The sequence below is a fragment of the Falco biarmicus genome, chromosome 4 (assembly GCF_023638135.1).
Source record: "Falco biarmicus isolate bFalBia1 chromosome 4, bFalBia1.pri, whole genome shotgun sequence".
Lineage (NCBI taxonomy): Eukaryota > Metazoa > Chordata > Aves > Falconiformes > Falconidae > Falco > Falco biarmicus.
Genome location: NC_079291.1, coordinates 96,566,425 through 96,591,235, shown reverse-complemented (window position 1 = coordinate 96,591,235; position 24,811 = coordinate 96,566,425). Strand labels below are relative to the sequence as shown.

The window sequence follows — 24,811 nt, the reverse complement described above, 5'->3', positions numbered from 1 at the left end:
AAATGGACTTTGATGGCTGTTTTTTCACCCATGGAGCACCAGCACTACTGATAGGAAAAAGTCAGCAAAACTGATAGAAAAAGTATATCTATATAGTTCGTCTTATTTAAGGAGAAACAGAAGTAGCAATGGGAGATGGTGATGACAGGCAAACAAGAAAAATGGAAAGAAAAATAAAAATTGGAGATTTTAGAGTAGCAAGAGGGAATAAAGTGACATTCTTCTACCAAGCAGCTGGGTACCACTGGCTTCACCCACCTGTAACTGGCCTGGAGCCACCAGCTGTGCCTCTGAGCCTTGGCAGGGATGGTGGGCGCTTAGCTGAGGAAAGAGCCGCAGGAGCACACATCACCGCTGCCCTGGAGGACCAACAGGCTGAAACTCTTCAAATAAAAACCCCAACTGCATTTACCCTCTGGGAGAAGGTCTGAGAAGGGCATGAGGCAGCAAATAGGTGGATTCCCAGCTATGATGTGCAGTTTTGGAGGGTGGCTGAAGCTGGGCACTGATGGTGGGATGCTCGGGGTGGCTGTCACACAGTAGGGAGTATAAGAGAGGGCTGAAATAGATCTGGTTTGATTTTTTAAACAAAAGCAAAGACGACTGCGCTGTCAAATCCCTTTTTCTGACTGGGGAACCAAAGCAGACAACTTCTTGCCTTTTATCAGCGCATCGAACCGGCAGTCCCTAGAGTCAGTCACTCTGAGTGATCCTAGAGGGGAGGCAGCCAGGAACCCAAGAGGGACAGCAGCCTTGGTGGGCCAGCCTAAGCGTACGGTAAACAGCTCCGAGATGGAGACAGTTTCAGACAGATGGGGATATCCATAGGCTACCAAGTTCCCATTTTGGTCTGGATCAGCTTTATTAAATCTTCACTAAGGCATCTATTTCTACCTGTTTTTCTAAAGGCATGCAAGCCAGGCAATGCACCCTTCTGCTTGGGTTCTGGGACCATGTGCACAGCCTTCCTCTGCTGCAGAAACATTTGTCCTTCCCCCACAGACTCTTGGGGTAGGACAGTTTTTATTAGTTTTCTGGTAATACCTGGCACTACAGAGAAATACAGACTTGCGGTCGCAGCCTCAAGAGCCTAAACTGTCATCATATGAATGAAGAACAGAAAAAGCAATGTGAATCACTGAGTGACTGGAGAGTTCAGCATGCCTATCACTTCATTTTCAAGGATGGCTTTGTTATTGCAAAACATGTGTAAAGAATCATACAGCAGCTCAGTAATGCTGCTGTCACAGCAAATTCATTTGCTGCAGAAGAGAGGAATAGAACAGGAGTTATATACACTTGCAACCAAATCTGCCCCTGGTTATCACTTCTGCCTTAGCAAGAGCTGACATCCTGCCTGCTAAGAATATTATCAGAACAACGACATGGAGAATATTGCTGTTGAACCGCCTATTTTCAGCCAGCTTCACGGGGAAGGCATTCTGTAAACAACATGTTGGGGCTTTGACAGAATTAAATACAAATAACCTGAACTTTCCACTAACACCGGTTTTAAGATTAAAGTTCTTGAGTGCCAGCTCCCTGACACAGTTGTTAGCCAGGCAATCCTCCTGCTTCCCACTGAGCCCAGAGCCCCTTCGCCAGTACCTACGTCCCTGCGTGCAGCTGGAGAGCCCTGCAAAACCATCAGTGCCTAAGGGGATAGAAACAGCAATATCGTCCCAACGAAAACCTGAATTCACATTGACAATAACAGAGCCTGGAGCTTAGCCAGCTGATATTCTAATTATTTTATGCTAAGCTTCCAATTTTTCATTGTTAGATCAAAAGGCGGTCAAGGACTATGATGCCAGCGTTTCTGCCTATTTGATAAAGAGCTGGGAAGCACACACTGCCATTTTGCAGGCACGAAGAGCTATGCAACCATTGCATCAGCAGCTAGAACTTTTGATACCCAAAAGCAATAAGTACTTGAAAAAGCAGATTACTTTTAAAATTATAATACTTTTTTTTTTTTAGGAAGGAAAAAACCCAACAAAACCCCCCACCAAATCCAAAACCCCACCCATCCATCTTCCACAGGTCAAAGTCAAATAATTACTGTCCTGGTGCAGCAAAGTTCAAATCACTCCCTGAGTGAACCAGGACTGGGTGCTGTGAGATATAATTGTTTTACCTTATCTGTGCCCATTTCCTAACTCAGACAGAATGAGAAGCCCACAACAAGTCCGTTCAGCATTATTCATAAATTGTATCAGGATACAATTTGATATTACGGTAAATTCAAAGTTTCATGGGAATAATGATTGCAAGGAGCAGATCCGCCCCGAGAGAATTGGGTTCAGCCTCAGGTTTTAAGTGAAGTGATGGATAATGCTCTCTGTGAACATCTCCCTCACTCTGGAGAACATGGAGAGATTTCCTCTCAGTATTCGAGAGCATGTACGGACATCTGTGTTCATGCCATGGGGCAGTCAGAGGAGAAAAACCCACCACTTTCTGTACCTTGGTGACAGTCTCTGCATGTTTTCTAAAGTATTATTTTAATAAAAAGGTCAGGTCTATCACATGGTGTACAGTTCTGCAGTGTTTAAATACATATTCTTAAATAAACAAGGATATAAAATGGTCACCTCCTCTTAGCCCTCCTTGAACACCCATTATAATGACATGGTATCTCACCAGTCTCCCGTTATGAAATTATCATTGACATACAGAACCTCTTTATTCATTTAATTCTTTCTTTAAAACCTGGATTTAACCAGTCAGATAAAATCACTTGTTTACTGTATGAAATCCCAATGGAATTTCACCTGAGGACTGCGGGTTGGACTCCTCAGACTCTCTCTGCTTTAATTTGTATGCATTTTATGGTACTAATTTCACTGAAACTTGAGTAAAGCTAAGCCAGACAGGTGCTTGCAAGAAATTAGTTATCTGAACTTTGTAATTTAGACACTTTAAACTGTGTTTAATTATTGCGAATGACAGTTTCTGTTGGACAACAAAGTAAAAGAAAAGCGAGTCAAAAGATGGAACATGGCAGTACCATTTCAGAAAATATAGTCAAAGATACCAAAACTAAGTATATGATCTTAATTTAGCAAAAGACTCTAGAAATCATTATACAAATTCATTTATGATTACATTCTACTTGTCTTTAATTTTCATTGTTCAACATTAACATTAAACATCGTAAATGTATGCAATATTTTTATAAAATTAAATAACAATATTGGAAAAATAAATACACTTTTACATAAATACATAAATCCATACTGCTGAAAAGTTTCAGCTAATACTATACTCTTGTTTCAAAAGTGACCAAAAAAATATGGTAGTGACACTCCATCCCAACAGATGAAGTACGTACAGCTACAGAATGATGTTTGTAACCAATGACAGAGCTAAAGCAAATCCAGGTGATACCACACTAAAGAAAAAAAAAAGATTTGGATGTTACTACCTACAGTAGTAGCACGAGGTAGACATACATGTGGAGTATTTTGCAGGAGGGACACCAAGCCTGTTGACCCCATAGATAAAATTTGGTTTTCAAACAGCTCTGGGGTCCCCTACATCAGAGCCAAAGGACACCTCAGAAATAAGACTGAAAAATCAAGTCACTTTGTGGCAACGACTGGGGCTCAGCCCTGCAGCCCCATCACCTGTGGGAGGCCGGGGGGCTGCGAGCACCGGGGGCAGCCGGTGGGAGATGCCACAGGCAGGGTAGGATGCCCCTGCCCTCTGCCTGTCTGCCAGACATCCCACCCGCTCCCGGGATGCTGAGCGAGGACAACCCACCAAGGTTAATAAGACTGAGTAGAGTCAAGGGAACTTTTTCTGGGTGGACAAAAAAACCAAAACCAACCAACCCAACCCCAAAATACAGGACTGCACCCTGCATTTCCAACACAGAGAAGCAGACGCAGCCCTGGAGCCTGCTCCTGAACAGCTGTGAGGAGGCTGAACGCCGAGCGACACCAAAATGCAACACAACTCTGTCCGCCCCCTGGGTTCTTGCAAACGGTCCGGCACAGGTAACACAGCAGCTCCCAGCCGGCAGCTCTGCGGGGAAGCCACCGCACACGTTCCTAGCTCTGCTTAGCTCACCTCGCTCATTTTTAGCACCAGCTCTATCAGTGTACAAGTGATACATTAGCACCTCAAACGAAATTATTCATATCACCGTCCCTTGTACTGGTAAAGCACCGTATAAACACCAGGTCAGCAGTTTTATGGCTATTGCATAACTCACTGAGGTATGATAAAGATATCGAGGAGTGTTACCGAAGGCATGACTGGAAGCACCCGCAGAAACGAGCGTGGTTATGTTTTAGCAAGGTGACTTTTCCAACTGTGACAATTAAGGAAGTCCAATACATTACAAACAGGCCTCTTTTCCTATAAAGTGCTTTTGAGTCAGATTAAATAATTTTTTTTTTTAACATCTTCTTCAAATGATACACAATCAAGGTTGACATTTGTTTGAAGGCCACTCCAAACCGGGCAGGTCCGTGGTTTCCAGTGCACCAGGCAGCTCTCGCCTCGGCGCAAGGCTCAGCCCCACACTGCACACCGGGGCTCCACGCCGAGCAGGAGGTGCTGCTCTGGCCAGGGAGAATTCCAAAGCTGTGGCACCCAAACGAGCATCCCAGCCCTGCAGTTCAGGGCTGCTCTGCCCTCACAGGAGCATCCCTGCAGCAGGCTATTCCAGTGGCAAAGGAGCAGTTTAAGGCACCCCTGCTCCACACTCTATATTGTTACAAAAAAGCTCCCAGGGTTTTAAGCCTTCCACCACCTCGCTGATCCCTTGCTGTCTTAATGATATTTAGAGCAGCAGCTGGAGATCAGGCCAGACAGTAACTTTCCAGAACCAGAGATGCACAAGAAAAGCTTACAGGTGCCTTTGCACAGTATATCACACTCATATCATATATACACGGGAACAGAAATAGAGCACAGGTGTGAATGCACACAGGTTTCTGTATAGCTGTGTGTGTGGGGGCAGGTAGAGACACGCACACACATCTATACAAGCTTGTACATGCTTGGGAGTTAATGCAATTTAGGGCACATTTCCCCCTGTCATCTTGCTTTTGGCAGAAAACACGCGACTGGTAAACCAGTAGGTGCACAGTGCAGTATTACCGTTAAATACCAGAACAATTTAAGTTCAATGGAAATGTACTGCTTAAATGCCAGGTTCAAATCCATATGCAAAGAACTCAGTCAGAACCAAGACTCATAATGCACAGCGCTCGCACAGTGTAATAAAACGGACAAAGGTGGCTACTTAGCAGAAAGTGCCTTTTAAATTAAAGGACTCAAGCTGCCCTAATGTAAGCCCTTCCTGAACAGGTGTTATTCTGAATATATTGTCAATAATCCTCTTTAAGTGCAGTTTTAAGACATGAAGCATTAGCACCTTGGTTTGAAGCAAGTTAAATCTGTTGTTATGGGATATCCACAAAACGGTTCACAAAGAGAAAGAGTTTATGGTCGTACCGAGCTCCAAGGACCAGCGCTCCAGGCAGCATCTCTAGGACAGTCCTGCACATTGCACTGCTCTCTGTCCGGTGGCTTGTCAAGGATTTCGCAGCTCAGATCCGTAAACCTTTCTCCATTAGGGCGCTGGCACACCACCAGCCGTGTTCTTGTCCCTGCCCCACATGGCTTCGTGCACTGGAAGTCAGCAGAGGACAGAGCAATCACTGTCTGGGCAGCTGCTAACGGTTGCTCAAAGCACTAGCACCTCCCAAGACCCAATGGTTGGTTCTGTTCCCAAGCCACCCACTCCAGCCAAATCCCCCCACAAAGGCTGCAGGAGCCTCAGATGGAGCATCAGCTGCTTCAGCTTCTCTTCCCAAAGCTTTTCATGCTGCTCCACAACCATACTGCCAGACCCAACATGACACTGGAGGTTAATGTCTCTAATTGCTCATCTCAGATGAATTTTCAGAAAGGAGCAGTGTTTGTACTAAAATAAAAAGGCCTTCAGTCAAACTAGACTTCTCTTAAAAAGAAAAAAAATAAATCTCCATTTTTGTAGAATTTGCTTTTGCCTGGGAAGAAAAATTCCCCGTGACAAATAGAAAGGAAAACACCACCAAGCAGGTACTAGGGTTCATTCATTTATCAGAGGCTGCCTTTCATGCTCCAATCTTTCTAATAAATGTCACCAAGATCTCTCCCTCTTCTCCATCATTTTTCAGCCACCTGCTAACAAAAGCCTGGCCCTGCGCAGGGAGCCCGGGATGAATGGTGCACTCACCTCTCCCCAGTTGCCGTAAGCCCACTGAGGACAGGGGCCAGATTCACACGATCTCTGCTCCATGGGTTTGCTTTTCTCATCGCAGTTATTTGCGGTGTATCCGTTTTCATCCTGGCACACCACAACTCGCCGCTGGAACCCCCCTGCACATGTGCTAGAGCACTGAAAGACACAATTGCCCATGGCTTCGTTGAGTCCGGGAATAATTTTGCATTCCCAGCTTCTTCCCAGTGCTTTGCACCGTGGGAATGCACTGCTAGAAATTTAATACAGCTAACAGGTATTATTAACTTCAAAACCCAGCTATTACGAATAGCAGTGCAATGATTTAGGTGCTGACTAAGCAAAGAAAATAAACACGAGACTAGATTTATGCAGGTGAGTAATCCCCACTGGCTTTAATGCAGTGCTTGACATCCTATTTGTGCTTAATTCCCTTTAGGGACTTCCCTGATAGAGAGCTGCAAACTGGTTGGGGTGGGAGGAGCTGGCATTAAGGCTCTGCTGTGCTTTGGCAACAGCTCTTTGCAGCTGTAAATATCCCGGGAGATGGCCAAGAAGCAAAGGCTGGCGTCTGCCTCATGGAAAACATCAGTGTTCTGCCTGGAGAACCTTGGAGATACGAGGTGCGAGAGGCTAAGCAGCAATGCCTGCATCCTGCTGCAAGTGTGAGCAGAGAGCAGGCAGCAGGGAGAAGGGTCCCTCTTTTCCTTGTATTTTTTATACTTTAATAAAAGGCTGGATTAGCCTGGAAAAAAAACCAACCAAACCCAACCAAACCCAACCAAACAAACCCCATCAATAAGAAAATCAGGGCACTTACAGCACCCCAGGGACCAATCCTCCACTGATTGCCTCCTGGTACGTGTGCGCGGTTTCGGTTCGGGCTGCCTCCGGGGTGCAGTTTCAGGCGATGATCCGGATAGAGGAAAGGGTGGATGGCCCTGCCGTAGTCATGGCTGTTTGAATGACAAGGAGACATGGAGCAGTCTTGCTCGGTGGCAGGGAGGTCATCTGGGTCACACTCACTCCTATCCACCAGCTGGTCACTGTAATTGATGCAGATCACTTGTCGCGTTGCCTTACCTTGACCACAAGTCACCGAGCACTGCGTTACAGTGGGAAAAGGAGACACAGTCACATGTCTGCTTTGAGAACCGGACACACAGCTATTGCTAATAACGAACAGCAGAAAATCTGAATCTTCCCCACTTATAAAAGGGCAAGCGTGACAGATTTCCGAAACATGTTTCCAGTAATGAGGTCTACAAGGCTCTCCTGCAAGAGACAACGTGATGCTTACAGAGCTCCACTCCAAGGCTTTCCACTGCCCGCACGGTGTCACGGTGCACATTTCGGTGGCTGATGGCTTCGGGAGGTGGAAACAAGCTGACTCCTCAGCCACTGAGCCCTGGTCATCCCGACAGCTGACATATCTCATCCGGGTACCCTTCCCACAGGTTGCAGAGCACTAGGGAAGAACAACAAGCACTCCACTAGAAAGTTTCCTGATATATATTACAAGGGCTTTGGAACAAAAAGTTGAACAAATGCACTTAAAAACATCACATTATTTATTGTAAAGTAATCCTGAAAGTATGACACATGCTTACCGGTGTCCAGGATCCAAATCTCCACTGCGTCCTGTGAATGCCCGGTATGGATCTCTTGGCTTCAGGACTATTTGGATGGGGAGGACATGCTGCTACTTCACAGTCCTATACATGAAATAGGAGGGAAAAGAGGGAAATCAGGAGTTTGCAGATGTGTCAGTTAAACCACCTTCTCTTCGATGTAATGATGAGCAGCACACGTCTTGAAAGTCTATGACCTGCATGCTTGTGTGCTGGCAGGCTTTCTCCTTGCATCCTCTTGGTGAATCAGCAAAACTCGGTATCAGTACCCTGAGGGCTTCCTATGCAGAACCCTCAGGAGACTCTACAATAGGGACCCCCATAACCATGTGCCACCTTCATGCATTAAAACCAGATGTTTTTGAGACAAAAGATGAAAGTTCATTAAGAGAGTTCTGGTATGAACACACATCTGCAAGGCAGCAACTTTATCTCTCTTCAAAGCTCCCTTCCTTCAGCGTGAGACCTGCAGCCCACTTAAAGGTTACGCTGCTGAGCTGATTGCAGCTCTTTGATTCCCTCAGCCCACCAGACCACCTATATTCGCGTCCTGATCTTCACCACATAACAAGCATGCAAGGTTTTGGTGACAGGCATGTCATTCCGCTCAGCCTTGGTATGGTGCCTAACAGGGGGGTTCTGGTCCTGTCTGGACTTCCTGGGAGGTCTGGCAACAGAAATGATGAATAGCCATGACTTTGGTTCATGAACCTACAAGTAGTCATTGCCAAAAAGGAAATTAATACCGATCGTCACTGCAAGGGAGAGAGCGGCTCTTGACAAATGGCATGAATGATTTCTGCATTGCGATGATTTTACTTACGCTGGAAATGTGCATGCCAAATGATGGCTGATGATAAGCGGGTTTGTTACCCCTTGACTATAGCGCAGTTGGTCTCCATACATGGGAAAAACAGCCCTTTCCTAACTGTTGTGGCCTTAGTTAAACTCTGTGAAGTCATGCAGGACAGAAGCTGGGCAGGGCACCAGCACTATGACTCTCCTGGATGACAGATAGGTGGTAATGTTCTGTTTTATTCAACTCCTTCAGACACCCTGGACACATCCTCTGCCTGAAATGGGAATTTACACATTTGCTTCTAAGTACCAGCCAACACAGCATGGAAATCCTATTCAGAAAATTTGCAGAGGGTGTGCAGCATTTCTTAATTTATCCAGCCAAGGGGATGTGCCTGGAATTGTAGCTGGCATGTGTCCTGCAGTATCCCGTGCAGCAGACAAGACATGACAGCCCCTAGCCCTCATTGGTACCAGACGGCAACAGTCCTGCAGCCAAGTGAGCCCAGATGCAGCCAGGCATCCCAGACCCCACGCAAGCCAAAGGAGGGGTCTGCTGTGTTGAGACCCCAGCCTCTGAGGTTAGTAAATACTGTCTCATCCTTCTGGTGGCTGGTTGTCTTCCGATATTCATCTACTGCTGCTTCTTTAGCTCACGAGCAATTAGGGACCAGCTTTAGCTCTGAATCTGGCCAGCCCCTTGCACATCCCATACTATGACCAGAGCTCCATGCATACAAGCCATAAGCAAAGGTAATTTGTAACCTGTGAAGTAGTCTGGATGCTCTCACAACAAGTTGTCCATTGCCTTTTTAGCAATCTGGTGCTTCAGAGTGTCAGGTTAAACACATGGAGAGGGTCTGGATGGGAACTCTCTGAATTTTCTTCTTTCCCACTTCTACCAAAACAGTGGGGTGCTGTGCTGCACCTTCCCAAGGGCCACACAGCAGATACTGCTCTGCATGGGCTGGTGTTCGGGGCAAGCCTTTCCTGTGACAAGACATCCCCTGAAGCTGCAGCCTGGATGCCTCTGTACACATGCTGGCAGAAAAAATGGAGACAGGGCAGCAGGATTTACCTGGGTATCTGTTGGCCTCGTTGCCGCATTGCACTCGTTATCATCCACCACTGACACGTAGGTGCCCACGACACACTTCACCGCTCTCATCTGGTACCCTTGGCCACAAGTCATGGTGCACTGGGAGAGGACAGATGGGAGAAAGAACTGCTGGGTCCGAGTAGCTGCTTTGGTTAGAAAGTATTAATCAGCCCAGCCTGCATTTAGGCACGTAGCATGAGCAGCAAAAATAAAACACAGTTTCCCTTCTGGTTTCTCTCCACTTCATGCATTTCAGCTTTAAATTAGGTCAAAGTTTTAACTCACTGTGCCCACCAGAGCCTCGCACGCTTCACTTGCTTCCTCAGGAATGAAGGTGCGAGCATTTAAATGACTTACTTCGCTGCACACAATAAATCATAGTCTGGTATAACCTGCATCATATCCTTCTTTAAAACTGGTTGCTCAGCCCCACAGTAAGTAGCACAAGTGACTAATGAATAATTTTGCTGATGGGAAATTAAGTCTGACTGGGACAACTGGTCTGGGTTTGTTGTTGTTTTTTTTAAGTCAAGAGCTAACAGCTTTGTGGAAAAGGAGATGCCAGAACACTCTGGGAGAAATGAGCAACTTGCATTTTAACAGGAAAAAACCTCATCAACCCAGAAACTGGAAAATATTAAAAGCAACAAAAGCTATTCAATGGGAGCAGCTTTTCTGTGAAAATCAGGCCACGTATTTACGTGCCTAAATATGGATTTAGGAGCGTAACCTTGGAAACCCTTTTTTGAAAAATCACAGTCGATTTAGTATGACAGAGATTAAATTTAGCACAAAGGGCAGGTACTGTTATTGCTGGCCCGTCCGCTGAACCCGAGCGAACAGAGGGCTGCTTTGGTGTGCAAATCAATTAACACAGTTACGCTGCTGAACATGGATGAAAGGGTGGCACCCAGCCTCGGCCAGCAGCACCCAGGTGTCACGGACCAGGAGCCCCGCAGCGGCTCTGCAGTACCTGCCCCCACGGCCCCACTTGCCACGAAGCGCACTCCTGCTGCTGGCACGTCTGCACTGACTCCGGCTTCGTCTCGGGATCACAAAACCTGTCGTTTAAGCGATCTTCTCCAAACTGGCACCAGGTCTGGCGGTGTTTGTGCCCTTTGCCACAGGTGACCAAGCACTGGGAGGAGTAAAGCACAAGCTCAGGAGGTGCCGAGGATGCACTGCTGGCTCAGCATCTGCCCCAGCACTGAAAAATAAACCTGGAGACCTGTTGCAACTTAAAAACTGGTGCCGAGAGGCAGCTCTTTAGCTAATGACCACATGTGCTGTAACACATGTGAGCGTCTTGCAACAAGGCAGGGTTGCTCTCAGGACCTGGTCCACAGCACAGGCAGGCTGGGACCCTTCAGCACAGGCAAAGCAAGACCACGAAGGCTCTTGACTTCCAGCAGCTGTGAGACATAGGGCGAAGTCACAGCACTGCCCTACAGGGCTTTAGCTGTGCACAACGGGGTGCCAAAGGCTTGCAAAAAGCCTGCTCAGCCCCGAGTGTGCATGTTAAGGGCCTCAGCTCCCATGAGCTGCCAGTGCCTCTTCCACCGCCCCAGCGTGGCTTGGGCTGGCAGCAGCTAGACCCAAAAGACAGATATTTTGCAGAGAACAATCACTGTTCCCACTTGCTTAATTGCTTTCACTATTTCCTAAAAGAATGTGATTCACAGAAATGAGAGATATTTGGCCACAAAGGTGACACGCAGCCTTTGAAGGCTGTTCTCCAGCATCCCTGGTCCTGCTGCAGGGAAAAGCCGATCAAGATATGTTTTTGTCGCGTTGCAAAGGACACCAGCAGCTGTGGGAGAGGTATCAGTAATAAGCAGCAGGGAGACAGCTGAGCAAGACAGTAGGGTGAAATCCTGCCCTCCAGCGACAGCCAGAGCTGCCAGGGCTCATGAGGACAATCTCAAGGGAAAATGAGGGCAGAAGATATTTTTCTTCCCAAAGGAGCAGATGAACCCTGGAAAAATTACTCCAGGATTGGACAGGACTTAACCCCCTGTGGCTTTGCAGGGAGGGAAACAGCCACCTCACCAGCAGGGACAAGACCAGTGACTTTCTGGCTGTCCCAAGCCTCCCTCTGCACAGGCTCAGGGAGATGTTCTGCAGGAGGCACGGTGCCACCAGAGAGAACACAATGGATGAGCAGAGACAGAGATATATCTTTGCAGGTACCAGCCCCTCAGGGTGGTCAAGCAGCAGGGTGAGCCCACCCTGGTGACCAGCACCTACCTCGGACCAGTCACCAGTTTTCCACTGGGGGCACAAGAAGTCGCTGCATCGCTGCACTGTCAGCTTCTCCTGCTGACTGCACTTGCTGTCGTCCAGGACATCGTTGTAGGTGTTCACACACATAGCTCGCCGCCGCCGCGTGCCCCCGCCACAGCTCTTGGAGCACTGGATGGAGAGACACCGAGTAAATAGTTTGCTGCCACCCTATTATGATCCAAGAGCCCATTTATTGCCTTCTCCCTCTTTGCAGTCCGGACTGTGAAGAGACTGCAGAAAACCTCCAGAAGAACAATTTGTACTTTAAGTAACAGGCTGTTACTTTATATATTCCTTTAAAAAGCCAATCTTGCTAAGCTTAATAAAATCTCATGGCAATGAGTTTCACAAATTCATTTCGGGTTATAACCTCACTATTACTTTTACAAGCGTTGCCTTTCAGTTCTCCAAAAGGCTGTTGCTCACTCTTTTTAGGAGAGATTAATTCCCTCTCACCAGCCCCTCTTCACTGTGCCCTCCCTAGATAGCCCGAGGTTTATCGTTCTCTTGGTGCCAAGCCTGCATTCAGAGATTTTCTCGTTCATGGAAAAACTAAAAAATGTAAACGAAACAAATTTAGAGTCCTCTGCTGATGGTAACATGTTCTCCCCAACTCCTGGGCAGTGGTGCCAGCTTTGATGGGAGAAGACAGCCAGCAGGGCTTAACATAATCAAGATAGACCTTGGGATGCTTAAAAGCATAAATTAATTGCAGTGGAAAATAAGGAGTACCCGGCTGATTTGGACTAGTGTCCCCCAGAAAAAGCAATGGAAGCAGAATCACTGCAGCCAGCTTTTAGAGACACAATGTTTGCAAACTGAACAGCCCGACATACCCCTGTGCAAGAAGGAGACAGTGTTTGCTGTACCACCGAGCATCCCTTACCTCGGTCCAGGCTGAGTACCGCCACCCTCCCATGTTACAGTCCCCAGTGCACTTCTCCCTCGTGCTTGGCTTGGGCTGGCTGCTGCAGAAGCGGTCGTCGACCTTTTCCATCTTCCCCTCCAGCCTGCTGTACTTGGAGCAGAAGATCTCCAGGGTGCGGTACCCCAGCCCGCACTGGGCCGTGCACTCGCTCTTCCTCGCGACGTGCCACCTGAGCCGGGGAGAGCAAACATGAGCTGCGGGGCACTGGGACTCTGCCAGTAACGTGCTCGAGGGTGTTTGACATAAATGAGGAATATACAGTCTTGAACTGGAAGTTTTGGCTCTTTGTAATACTTCCCAATGTTTTCTGGCTTCCAAAAATCTGAGGCGACTCATGTTGGCATGGCTCCTTGCAGGGAAGGAACTGTCAGCCAGGTCCCTCTTACAGGCAGCAAAGCCACACTGCGACCCTGTGGCACCACGCAGGGCGGCACGGGGAGTCCGTGGCCAAGCAAGGGAGCAGTGCTTTGAAGGTTTTGTACCCCACGTTCCCCTGCAGGGGTGTCACCTCAGCCTCTAAAAACTAACAGCTGAAAATTACAGCATCGGAAAATGATCTGCCCAGGCTTGACAGGCGCTCCACATGGCAGGACACCTGCAAAACAGTTTCAGCTCCCTGAAGTGAATGACTCACTCCAAGACACAGGAGCCCCAGAGGTGTCAGCAGGGGTTAGAGGTGTTCCCTCTCAACAGACAGATTCCCATCCTGCTGCCTTCTTCCCGGGATGAGCAGCTGGGACTGGTGGCTCTCAAGCATCCACCTGGGGATGCGCCCCTGCTGCACATCAACCCCGACCCCAACTCTGGAAAGAGATGCTGGAGTCAACAGGAGCTGATTGCCCCCTCATCCCACGGGGGTGGCTCCATGGAAAGGAGGCAGTGACATCCCCTGCGGGTCCTGGAGACCCCCGGGCGGCTGCAAGCGCCTGTGCAGGGAGCACAGAGCCCGGGCAGAGGGAAACAGAGCAGCTAGGAGAAGGATAAGATCAATGGGATTTGGAGTTAATAGCTCCTGAATGGAGGGAGCCCTCACATCCCTGCCTGCTTTTCAAACTCCTGCATTTACCCTTCTCAAGTTTCCAACCTGTTGCAATGGCAACAGCTGTTACCGCGACAACCCGATCTACAGCCCCTATACAGCCCCTGTACAGCCCCTGTACCGCCCCGGGTTTAACACAGCCAGAGAAGCCCCTCGGGAAAGGCGGCATCTGAATTGTTTCAGCAGCAGCCGTTTAATGCCACCATATTTAAGCTCCAGAAAGGAAAACAGCTTGTTTTTTAAAGCAAAATGGGTTGTGGTGATTCAGGCCATGCTCCATCAACTTCAGCTCGCCAGGAGTTGTCTGGGGACAGCCCCAAACCTGCTCCGCACTTTAAGCCTATTCTTTGCTTTAAGCAAATGATGATAAATCCAAGTCTTAGTTAGTCTTTTGCTTTAGGCATGTTTTTTTTTCCCTTTGCAGTCTGTAGGATGGTGCTGAGCGATCCAGGCAGATGCGAATTTCAGTGCTGTATTGCACAGGGAGATTTTTCAACATTAGGTGAATTTGGTTTTTATAGTTAATGCTAATTTATTTCAAGAAGAGAAATGTGAAAATGTAGGAAAGTGCCTGTGAAAACACAGCTGGTGGATGTCAATCCTTCTTGGTTGACAAAGAAGCAACGGCTAATCCTTTTCTTTTTTAAAATCTAATACAGGCTGATGAGAAAAGGAATTATGGTGAGAGGTGAAAGGAAAGAGGAGTAAGATAGGATGTAACGTATACACATGGCTGAGTAGAGTGCACCTTAATTCACATTCTGTGTTACAAAGCTCAGTGACAGGGTCAGGCTGGGGAATTCGATCACATCGCTGGTCCGACACCATGAGCTGATCCGACTCTCTCGTACACACGGGTTTTCTTTTTCGTTCTCCTACACAGAAAAAAAACCAGCACATTGTTCGAGTCACACAGGAAAGCCATCAAGTCAGATATTTTTCTTACTCCTTTCATAGTAGCATTTAAGAGGCATTTAATTAAGCTTTTAAATCTCTTTCAGAAACAGGGAGGAGGTTAAGACTAAGAGGAGCAGAAGGGGTTTAGTGCAGAGGCGATGGATGCAGGCAGAGCTGCAGTGCACCTGCAAGGATGGGCTCTGTGTGTCTGGCACGGCCAGCACTGGCAGGTGGCAACGACTGGGTGCCAGACCCCAGACCAGACAGCGATGCCTTTTGGGGCCTTACGAAATGCCACGTAACCTTTCCTGCACTTGGGCTCCCTTCACCTGCAAACCCAGTTGCAAGGCTTACCTGGCTCAGAGGGGCTGCCTGCTCTGGCACCGAGAAGCAGCAGAGCAGTGCTAGGTTACCTGCTTGTGTGATGCTATCTACTACTATAGCCCAGGGAAACAATCACACCCACAACGTGAGAATCTCACAGAAATCAGACACAGAGGGATTTGACAGCAGTGCCCAGATCCCAGGTGAACCCAAAACTAAGCCTTCCCAAGCACCCACCTTGGCAGAGCTTACTGCAGGGCTGCCACGGGCCATATGGATTCCAGTAAAACTGCTGAGGTTTGTCCTCAATGGGGATATTAAACGTGTAACGAACGTCAGGATTGTACAAATTGCCGACTGATAAAACCTGGCAGGAAAAAAGATGAAGCAGAGTAAACCAACACACTTTGCTGCCCACTCTTATCAGACCAATAATGCTGGGCAGACATTTCCACACGCACAACATATACTTCACCTGAAGTGTTATTTCTTGCTCAATCCGATCTGTAGAATTAATCCTTTCAATAGTATTATCCGATCCACTGTATTCGATCACAGCATTCCCAACTTTGATTTCCCTTTTAAACATACTGACGACAAAGTCTCCATTTAATATAAAGTCTCCTTGACTGTTAGATAAGGCTGCATAAGTGCAAAAAACAAGAACTAAAGAGGCAGAATTAACTCATACGTACATAACAACGTGGGTCATGCGCTCTCAGTGCTCCTTTTCACTGGGGTGGGAGGAAAAGCCCACTGGAACTCTCAAGCAGAAAGGATGTAAAGAGAGCAGCAGAGCTCTTACAGATGTTGTGCCTTCTCCTTTTTCCTCTGGAGAGCCTCATTAAAATAAAGGCTGAGTGCCTGAAGTTGTTGCTAAATACTTCACCCATAACCCAAGGCAGACAGATACCCAAAAGGCACGCCGAGCCGGCTGCTGTACACGGCGCACACAGTCTGTAGCCCCTTGTGTACCACAGAACTAATACTGGCCAAACCTTTCTATTAGCCGTGCAGATAGGGTGGCTTCCCTGTGGCTTCCAGGTGTGTTCTTAGGGTAAATGTATGTACCCTAATTGCCCAAGCGTCATTTTCTAGTAAAGAATTACAGGGAGTTTGGTCAGTATCTCCCCCTCTCTCTCCCTCTCCCTCCTCCTCCTCCTGTACTTTTTATTATTCCGAATCTTAAGGTATGTGGAAAGCACTGAAGGCTTAGAGCCTAAATGCTTTATAAAAGGAACGGTTTCCTGAAAACAGCAGTCTGCTGCACAACTTCACACTAATGCGATTATGTAGCTAATTTCCTAAGTTAGTTTCCCCACCATTTCACCCATCACAGCTACATTACTACAAAGCCTCTGTACTGAAAAATCTAGACTTAACACCAAAACACCAAAGGGAAGGTTTTTACACTGAATGAGGAGAGATAATGAAGCAAAACACTGCTCGGTAGGAAACAGACATAGAGAAAAACTCACAAAGCAGACGCTATACTCAACCAAGTTCCACACTTTGGAGGCTTTAATGTCATTAGGCAGTAGTAAAAGTCATTAAAAGATTCCTTCCCGTTTACTGTATCTCCTACAACAGTAGGTACACGTCTTGGACTTGATGACAACATCAAATTCCTCCTAAATTGTTAAGCAACTACAATGTTCACAGTACTGAGGGCCCAAGATTTCACACTCAGTGAGCTGCAAAATAAGTGGACACATGCACACTTCTCATTTGCTTCTAGTCAGGCCTAATGTGAAGAGATGCTTTCCCAGCAATATTAAAGCAACATTAAAGAAGATTTGACTTCGTTGCTTCCGAAGAAGATTAAAGGCCCTCCAAGAAGAACTGAGAGGTTCTTTGGGGCTCCTTCTGGGGTGAACCAGTTTGAATAGGTACAACATGGGGAGGATTATTTTTTCTAGAAAAGATAAATAACAAACTGTACCTCCCTCTCCCAGGATGGAAAACTATCACACCTTGGTAAGGTTTTCTTGGCAGCGATATGCATTCATGCTGCACCATTTCATGTCATTGATGTGAAGACGCAGAAACGTTGCAAGGCGGCTGTAGGCGAATGGCAGTATGGCCACAGTGACAGCCAGCCTCGCATCATCCCAGGCTGGGAGTGAGGATGGGGAGGACCTGCTCAGCTTTTTGCATGAAGAAAGGGCCTAGCCACGTGGATGGCATTTCAGGGCGACAGCAAAGCCATCGGCACTGTTTCCCTTTGGTGCATGATAGCCTGCTCTACTCATTTCTCAAGTGAGCTCCTTTACCTTCGATGAGCTAGCAGCCACCAGCCTAGCCCTATTTTTAACGTACCCAGCCACAGCGAGCACTTGGGCTAAGCCCCATGTTTTGCAAAAATGCTCAGCAACGCAGGGATTTTGTCAGACGACATGAGATGAAGCGCCCTGCTCCGAGGTGTAAATACGGGGCCCCGCACTGCCGGAGCGCAGCTGGCAGTGCCAAGCGCGGGGTGTGCAAAAGAGGAGGAACAGAGCTGGGAGAGTGGCCGCCTCCCTGGGACCGCAGGGTTCTGCAGCCCGAGTCCCTGCTCCATCAGCCACCTGAACAGACTCCGAGGGACCCAAACAGGGCTTAACAGCAAAACCAGCTTTCCACTGGCAGCTGTAACATCAGTTGTAACGTGCATTTATGTTATCTCTGCTACTGAGCCCAAAGAGAGCTCTTGATGGGGTGAATCACTGATCAGCATGGTGGAAAAGAGACACGTGGCCATGCTAAACGTTGTATGTGCATGCAGCAGCCTGGGCTAATGCAGCACCACGAGCATTTTCATCTGCTGCTAGCAGCATACTCACAGATTAGAGAAAACTGGCTATGAACGTGTAACAGCCAAAGGTCAAGCTATTGTTAGGTTTAAATCAAACCAATATCTTTGGTGCAAGGTATTTCTTTTCAGTTACTTATCGTTGTCGGGCGGGTACAAGAAGGGCTCAGTCTAAGTGAAATCAGAATTATTATTCTCAGAGGACTAGAAAATAATTTCTCTTTGGATTTATTCGCGCACACAACTTTCAGAGTATGGCATATTTACGCCCTAGCCAAGTCACGGTGACAGCAGAGATGTGTTAAGTTGCGAGGAGGAGACTCCAGCAGAACTCAGAAGACTGTTCAGTTCCCAGCTTTGTGCCTCAGCAAACACCCACAGCCCAGGCTCGACAGACCCTCTCAGCCCCGGAGACACTCTCTAAGGAGATATTTCTTACAACCTGTGAACCTCCCAAACTTTGCATTAAGGATGGCGTGAACATAAAGCAGGAACAAGATAAGGCTGAATGTTTGGTAGACATCAGAGATAAATTCCTGATAAGAAAACGTCTCCCTTAAATGAATTCTTCATTCTCCCTAGCAGAGAGCAGCCAGTAGATGTATCACCACAATAAAGCAGATTTCTGGACTGAAAGAAGGACTGCAACTCACCCAGGTAGTTGTCATCCTCTGGTTTCCCTGAGTAACTGTGCTGACGCACATCAATATTGGTTGCACCAGCTGGGATGCGGACCACAACATTATAGCCTAGAAAAGATTTAACAGAAAGTCAAGGCTATTATACAGGCATTTCATTTGCTTTTTATGGGGGGAAGGGAAATCAGCAAAATTACCTCACATTACACAAGCTGATACTTTTCATTTAGGGATAGCATAAATAGTTATAAAATGGAATATGCTATAGCTAGAAGGATTTTGCATTTTTTATCAGTGTTTTTGTAGATTAAGTGTGGTAATGGCTTTTATAGACCCACATTTTTTACTATAAAGTTTTTAGCAACAGATTCTTACCATAATGCACCGTGTTAAATGTGCCTGCAACAGTTTTGCATGAAGAATTATCCCCACCACAAACACCACATTTATCTCTTCTTGCTTTTGAATTCAGCACATGATCGCATCCAGCTTGCTTTGAGAGAAAAATTGAAAAACTAGATTGAGCAAATACAGACCAGAACAGCATTTACAAACCTCCCAATTAAGACACACAAAAGCTGTGTATGCAAAAGGCTGCCATGAGACAAATTGTTTTGCCTCCCCACATTTTCCCACTCATTTACAGTGTGGCCATCCCATACCATTTTCAAACAAAAATCTTTTTTACAAAGCAAGAATCACAACTGCCATTTGCACCAAGCCATGCTTTCGCTAGAGAAAATTTTTTGCATCAATTGTTCCCATAGAGAAACGTGTGAAAAATAATTGTGAATGGAAATGTCAAGTGCTCCGGGGTCTGACCGAGAAGAACCAGGGCAGACCACAGAAGGAAGGATCACTTGGATTCCGGCTCAGCGCCCCACAGCCCTCGGTAACGTAGGGCAGACGTACACACACCCTACACTTGAGTGTGTCCAAAGAAGAGCAACGGAGCTGGTGAAGGGTCTGGAGCACAAGTCTTATAAGAACCAGCCAAGCGAACAGGGGTGGTTCAGCCTAGAGAAAAGGAGGCTCAGGGGGGACCTGATCACTCTCCACAACTACCTGAAACGGGGGTGTAGTGAGGTGGGTGTTGGTCTCTTCTCCCAAGTAACAAGTGATAGGACAAAAGGGAACAGCCTCAAGTTTCACCAAGAGAGGTTTAGATTGGATATTGGGAAAAATGTCTTCACTGAAAAGGTGGTCAAGCACTGGCACAGGCTGCCCAGGGAGGTGGTGGAGTCACCATCCCTGGGGGTGTTTAAAAAAATGTGCAGATGTGGTGCTTTGGGACATGGGTTAGTGGTGGACTTGGCAGTGCTAAGCTAACAGTTGGACTCCATGATCTTAAAGGTCTTTTCCAACCTGAATGATTCTGCGATTCCACGTGTGACTTTCCTGCAAATCTGGAGGTTGGCACAACAAGCCGGGGCTCACGGAGCCTGCAGATGCTGCTGGCAGCCCCTGAGCAAAGCGAGCATGCCAACGACGGGGTGCAGCAACGTACAGGAGCGCCAGCCTGCCATGCAGAACTGCAAATCACCCTTCACTGAGGAGGAGGGAAAATAATTACCCGGCAAAGGCCCTGCACACAGATGTCATTTGTGTCGGGGCCACAGGGCGTCCCGTCGATGACGCGATCCCGCAGCTGGTAATATGCTGTATTTCCCGCCACTCGGCAGAACAGCTTGCACCGATCCTTCATCAGGACTGGGGATGGGAAGGAGGAAAACCAGAAGCACGTTATCCGAATGCCATCACCCCGACGTGGTGATGCAGGAGGCAGGATCTGCATCCCCCCCGCCACTTACTGCCGCTGTATTTGGGAACCCAGCGCACGTTTGTGGGCAGCCCGTTGATATTGAAGTGCTTTCCATCAAAGTCGGCACACTGCTCATCCCGAAAATCCTTCTTCAGCTTTGAGCACTGTTCAGTGTTGCAGGATTTAAACTTCATTCGACGACCCACGCAGTATTTCCCACCATTTTTAGGCCTGCAGGAACAAGATCAGGCTGGAAACAAGATGCAAATGCAATTCTGCAACCTGCTCAGCACAGTCAGGATTTGCAAGACCCATTTTGTGGGCTCTGTCTTTGTGCGTGTCTTTTAATTAATACCCCAGGCTGACAAGCAGGAGAGGTCATGCAAGTGTCTAAAAAAAAGACAATATATGTGATGCTAAAAAGGGATGAAAAAGGGAATACTTGCTCTCAAATGCAGCAATAGTGAGAGAAGCCAGCAAGGAAGGACATCATCTCCCTCCCCATCTGAAGATTTAGTTTCATACCGCAGCATCCCATTTGGGACCATCCACAACTCCATCAATCCTATTGATTTGGTAGCTGAGAGTGTGCATCTGATCTAGTGGGTTGCAAATAATTAAACTCACAGCAGAAAGGAGAAAGGGCTTCCCTGCAGAGGCTGAAAGGCCAGGCAGCACTTAGTCCTTCAGGATTTCTAGCCCAAAATGGTAGAAATGGTAATGCTAGACACTTTTAAACAACTTTATCTCCGTGTATTCCAGAAAGCACTAAAGGCAGCCAGTAAATACCCCCATTTTATAGTAGGATGACTCCGGTATAAACTGGGGAAAGTGATATCTTCTAAGCCACATAAAGGCCAAGTGGATAAGCCTAGGAGAAATTGTCATTTTGACTTTCCTGACTCCCAGGTTCAGGGCTCTAGTCATAGAACTACTTTTGTCCTTATATGTAGACAGAGCCTTTGGCAGGTCACAGCTCACTTTGGGGACTGAAAAAGCCCCTCGTCCCAGCCAAGGAGCATGGGCACAAGTGGCACGTGGACTGCATTGGGGGAGCCTAGCAGAAGGTGCTTTTTTGGTGAGGACTTATTTTCAGCTATGGTAATGCTACGAATAAATCTCCCTTGGGATACAAGCTATCCTATTTACTGTCCTTTCAAAGGACATTTCTTCTAGGAACTCAGGTAAAATTCCATATGCCCATCTATGTGCAGCGTTCCACATATATAATGAATTGCAATAATAAAATAAAGAAGGATGCACTGTGCTTTAAATGTTCCAAAAAAAAAACAACCAACCAACCACTGCCTCTGCTGCTCTCTCCTGAAACTTCAGATGAAATTGGGAGGGCATGGTGGCTTCTACCAGCTACCACCATTAATATGCATAGTAAAAGCTGCAGCACTGCCCAAGAAGCTTTCCTTTCCCTGATGTTACAGAAGGAAAGGTATTGCAATCTGGATGAAATGTTGCCAGGGTCAACTTGGGCAAAGTTATAATTTTTCCTTTTTGGATAATTACACCAGCTAAGACCTGCACTCAAGGGAGATGCAGTTAACATGCATCTTGGCCATCAGCATGGGAAAGCCTCCACCGGCCGAGGTTCGCCCCAGCCTCTCCCCTTAACAGATGGCTTCAGAGGAGCCAGTGGAGGGCAAGAGCATCCCAAGCAGCCAGAGCTACTGTGTCCTGACTGTGTTGTGGCCCTTGAAGCTCAGGACAACATTTTTGCTCAGCTCCAGCCTCTGCTGAAAAATAACTGCTAAACCTAAGTCTTTCCCAGCCCCTGAGCAAAAACAAGTGTCTGTGCTAGCAAGAAGTGCAGACCAGAAAAGGGACTTGCTGGGTGCTGAAGTCCTGGTGCCCACACCTCCTGCCTTTCAGGGCTTTTCTTTGGGATCGGCTCTGCCTCATGCTGGGACCAGATGCCCATCGGTGCCCCAGGGATGCTGGCAAAGCACATATTCCCTTTGAGCCTCCTTGGGAAGGAAGCTGGTCTGCACACTGGGAAACCCTCCAAAATGTGAACTAACGGTGATAAATGGAAACTACCCCTGCCCTTAGCACTGAGATGCCCACCGTAAGCTCTCCTCATTCCATGCAGCCAGCATCTCCTAACATAACAGAGACAGAAACTCCCTGCACACGTACGAGGGTCTCTATACACAGTGAGTCAATTTTTTAGCATCTCTGCCCATCAACCACCTAGGAAGCCCAGCAGTGCTTTTTCTGCCATAAATAACAATTCTTCATTCTTATGTTTGAAAACTATTTGTGACTGAAGCATCAGAGGTCTTGTAAAATAAATGGGGAGACAGGGGCAAAGAGCAGCTTGCACTTGCCAAAAAATTATCTGCCAAATGGGGAAGGGCAGGCAGGCTTCACACCCCAGACTCCTCCAGCAGCCGCAGGTGAGATGCAGAGCACCACCAGCTATGCAAATGGGATTTTTCCTGCCAGCATCCTTTCCTCACTGAGAAACATACTGCCATGGTGCAGACCCCTCAAGTCCTATCCTAAATGCCAATGGGTATGATTTGTCTTTAGGCACAGCCCGGAGCAACAGCTGGTAACATCAGCTCACATACCATCTGAAAACTAAACGTGTCGCTTGCAAAGGTTTCTGATGCTTGCAATTAAGCAAATACCAGTGATAAAAAGCCCAAACAACCGCATGATGCCCTGTGCAGATTCCTGTTTACAGACTGATTTTATACCAGTTCCTAGTGGAGCAAGTCTAAAGCCAGTTTCTACTGATTTAGTCTATTCTCTGCCTCGGTATGACAAACAACTTGAATTCATTTAGCTGATTACACTCGGGACCACTCCAGAGCTAACCCGGCACAGCAGCCCCTGCGGATGCATCCCAGACTCCTCCTGCCTTGCAGAGATGTGGTGACTGCTAGGGTACCACCACTGGAGCCCACCCTGCAGACTGTGCCCATGCAGGCACATTATCTACCTCCAGCTACAAAGGGATGGTGCTACCATCGAACTACGCAGCACATGGGGAAACTTCTGAGGTGTGGCAGCAGCACACTGCAGCCCTCGGTGAGTCCGAATCGTTCATGAGGGAGTTAACAGGATTCATCATTCTCACTTTGACAGCATTTATACCACAGCAGGACTGCTGCAGTTTGACAAAGGCTCTATGTTACGCAAACCTCTAACAGGGCATTTCTTTAAAAAAAATTCCAATTACAACATTTTTATGGTAACCACATTGCTTCCAATGTAAATGAATTTAATTTAAATGAGACTTTTAAATATTAAGTTAGTTAAGAAACAACACACTGGACCCTTTTTTTTTTTTTTTTTTAAAGGGTGTGTCTAACAAAATCCAAACAGCCTAAGCTACTGTATAGCTTTCTTTTCTTTAGACATGACCCCTGAGGTTGAGATAACACTGAACACACCACAAAATGAAGGATGCTAAAACTTGCCATCACATTGCAGACTGTCAGCTTCGTAACTCTGGCAGTAAATCTCCCCGCAGCCAGTGTTTGGGGCTGAAACACACTCACACTTTTGACATTTCAAAACAGCCCCAAACCACCCTGACAGTTTTACAGTGTTTTTAAACCAGTATTGCTTTTCACAGAGTCTGAGTAAACAGAAAGAGCTGACCCTGAAAAATAAGCCAGCCTCATATAACATCGATTTTCAGTGTCAGAGAGAAATATGAAATACTTCCCACTACGTTACATTTTTATGGATAATCATCAACAACGTACCGCAGAGGTGAGAGGGAAAGCAGTGCACGCATAGAAACCTCCTTATTCTGCCTCAGTTTCCCTTCTCTCCAGATCATCTATTTGATCAACAGCCAGTGTGGACCCACTTTCAACCCAGCATCATTCCCCTTACAAGTTCCTGCACGCAGCCTAGCTTTGCTGCATCCCTCCCAGCACAAGCAGACAGGCCTGGGGGACAGTGGGGTCTTCTCCCCACTCCCACCCCAAGAGGTCTTAAATACGCAATGCTCAAGGCAGCATCTGCAATGAACAATTCCATTTGCAGACCCTGAGGCAGCACCCAGCTCTGGGCAGCCCAGCAGCAGAAGGTACGGGCACCTCGCCAGGCAGCACTGCTCTGGGGGTGCCTTGCACGTGCTCAGCCCCAGGGGCAGCAGCTCTGCCTAGGGGCACTCAGACCGGCACAGTGAAAGACCCCTGGAGAATTAACTGTGGGAGACGTGTTCATCTGCATATCTGCTTATACACCCGTGCTCATCCGCTGACTGCGGATAAAAATAAATCTGTGAAGCTCTAGCATGCACAGATCAGTCTGAGATGTCCTTTGCAGCATCCGGGGGAGCCCTGGGACTAGGAATTGCCGTGTGTGCTGCCGGTGGCCTGCACAGTTACCCATAAATGTGTTTAC

At 47.3% G+C, this 24,811-nt stretch overlaps 1 protein-coding gene across 5 annotated transcripts in view; it reads right to left on the bottom strand.

Annotated features, from left to right (window-relative positions):
• The window catches only part of ADAMTS9 (ADAM metallopeptidase with thrombospondin type 1 motif 9), an 86,636-nt gene that overhangs the window by 33,300 nt on the left and 28,525 nt on the right, over positions 1–24,811 (bottom strand). For all 5 annotated transcript variants that reach the window (XR_008821261.1, XM_056334784.1, XM_056334788.1 and 2 more), the window contains exons 13-28: positions 20,478–20,659; positions 20,240–20,376; positions 19,042–19,159; positions 18,682–18,777; positions 15,713–15,879; positions 15,475–15,604; positions 14,765–14,891; positions 12,936–13,146; positions 12,014–12,178; positions 10,740–10,904; positions 9,746–9,865; positions 7,849–7,953; positions 7,539–7,706; positions 7,059–7,343; positions 6,236–6,397; positions 5,470–5,646 (exon numbers count right to left, since the gene is read on the bottom strand). Coding sequence is in view for 4 of the 5 variants with exons in the window: in XM_056334784.1 (XP_056190759.1) it covers positions 5,470–5,646; positions 6,236–6,397; positions 7,059–7,343; positions 7,539–7,706; positions 7,849–7,953; positions 9,746–9,865; positions 10,740–10,904; positions 12,014–12,178; positions 12,936–13,146; positions 14,765–14,891; positions 15,475–15,604; positions 15,713–15,879; positions 18,682–18,777; positions 19,042–19,159; positions 20,240–20,376; positions 20,478–20,659 (2,515 nt within the window). In the remaining variant the exon portion in view is untranslated. The remainder of the gene's footprint in view (positions 1–5,469; positions 5,647–6,235; positions 6,398–7,058; positions 7,344–7,538; positions 7,707–7,848; positions 7,954–9,745; positions 9,866–10,739; positions 10,905–12,013; positions 12,179–12,935; positions 13,147–14,764; positions 14,892–15,474; positions 15,605–15,712; positions 15,880–18,681; positions 18,778–19,041; positions 19,160–20,239; positions 20,377–20,477; positions 20,660–24,811) is intronic.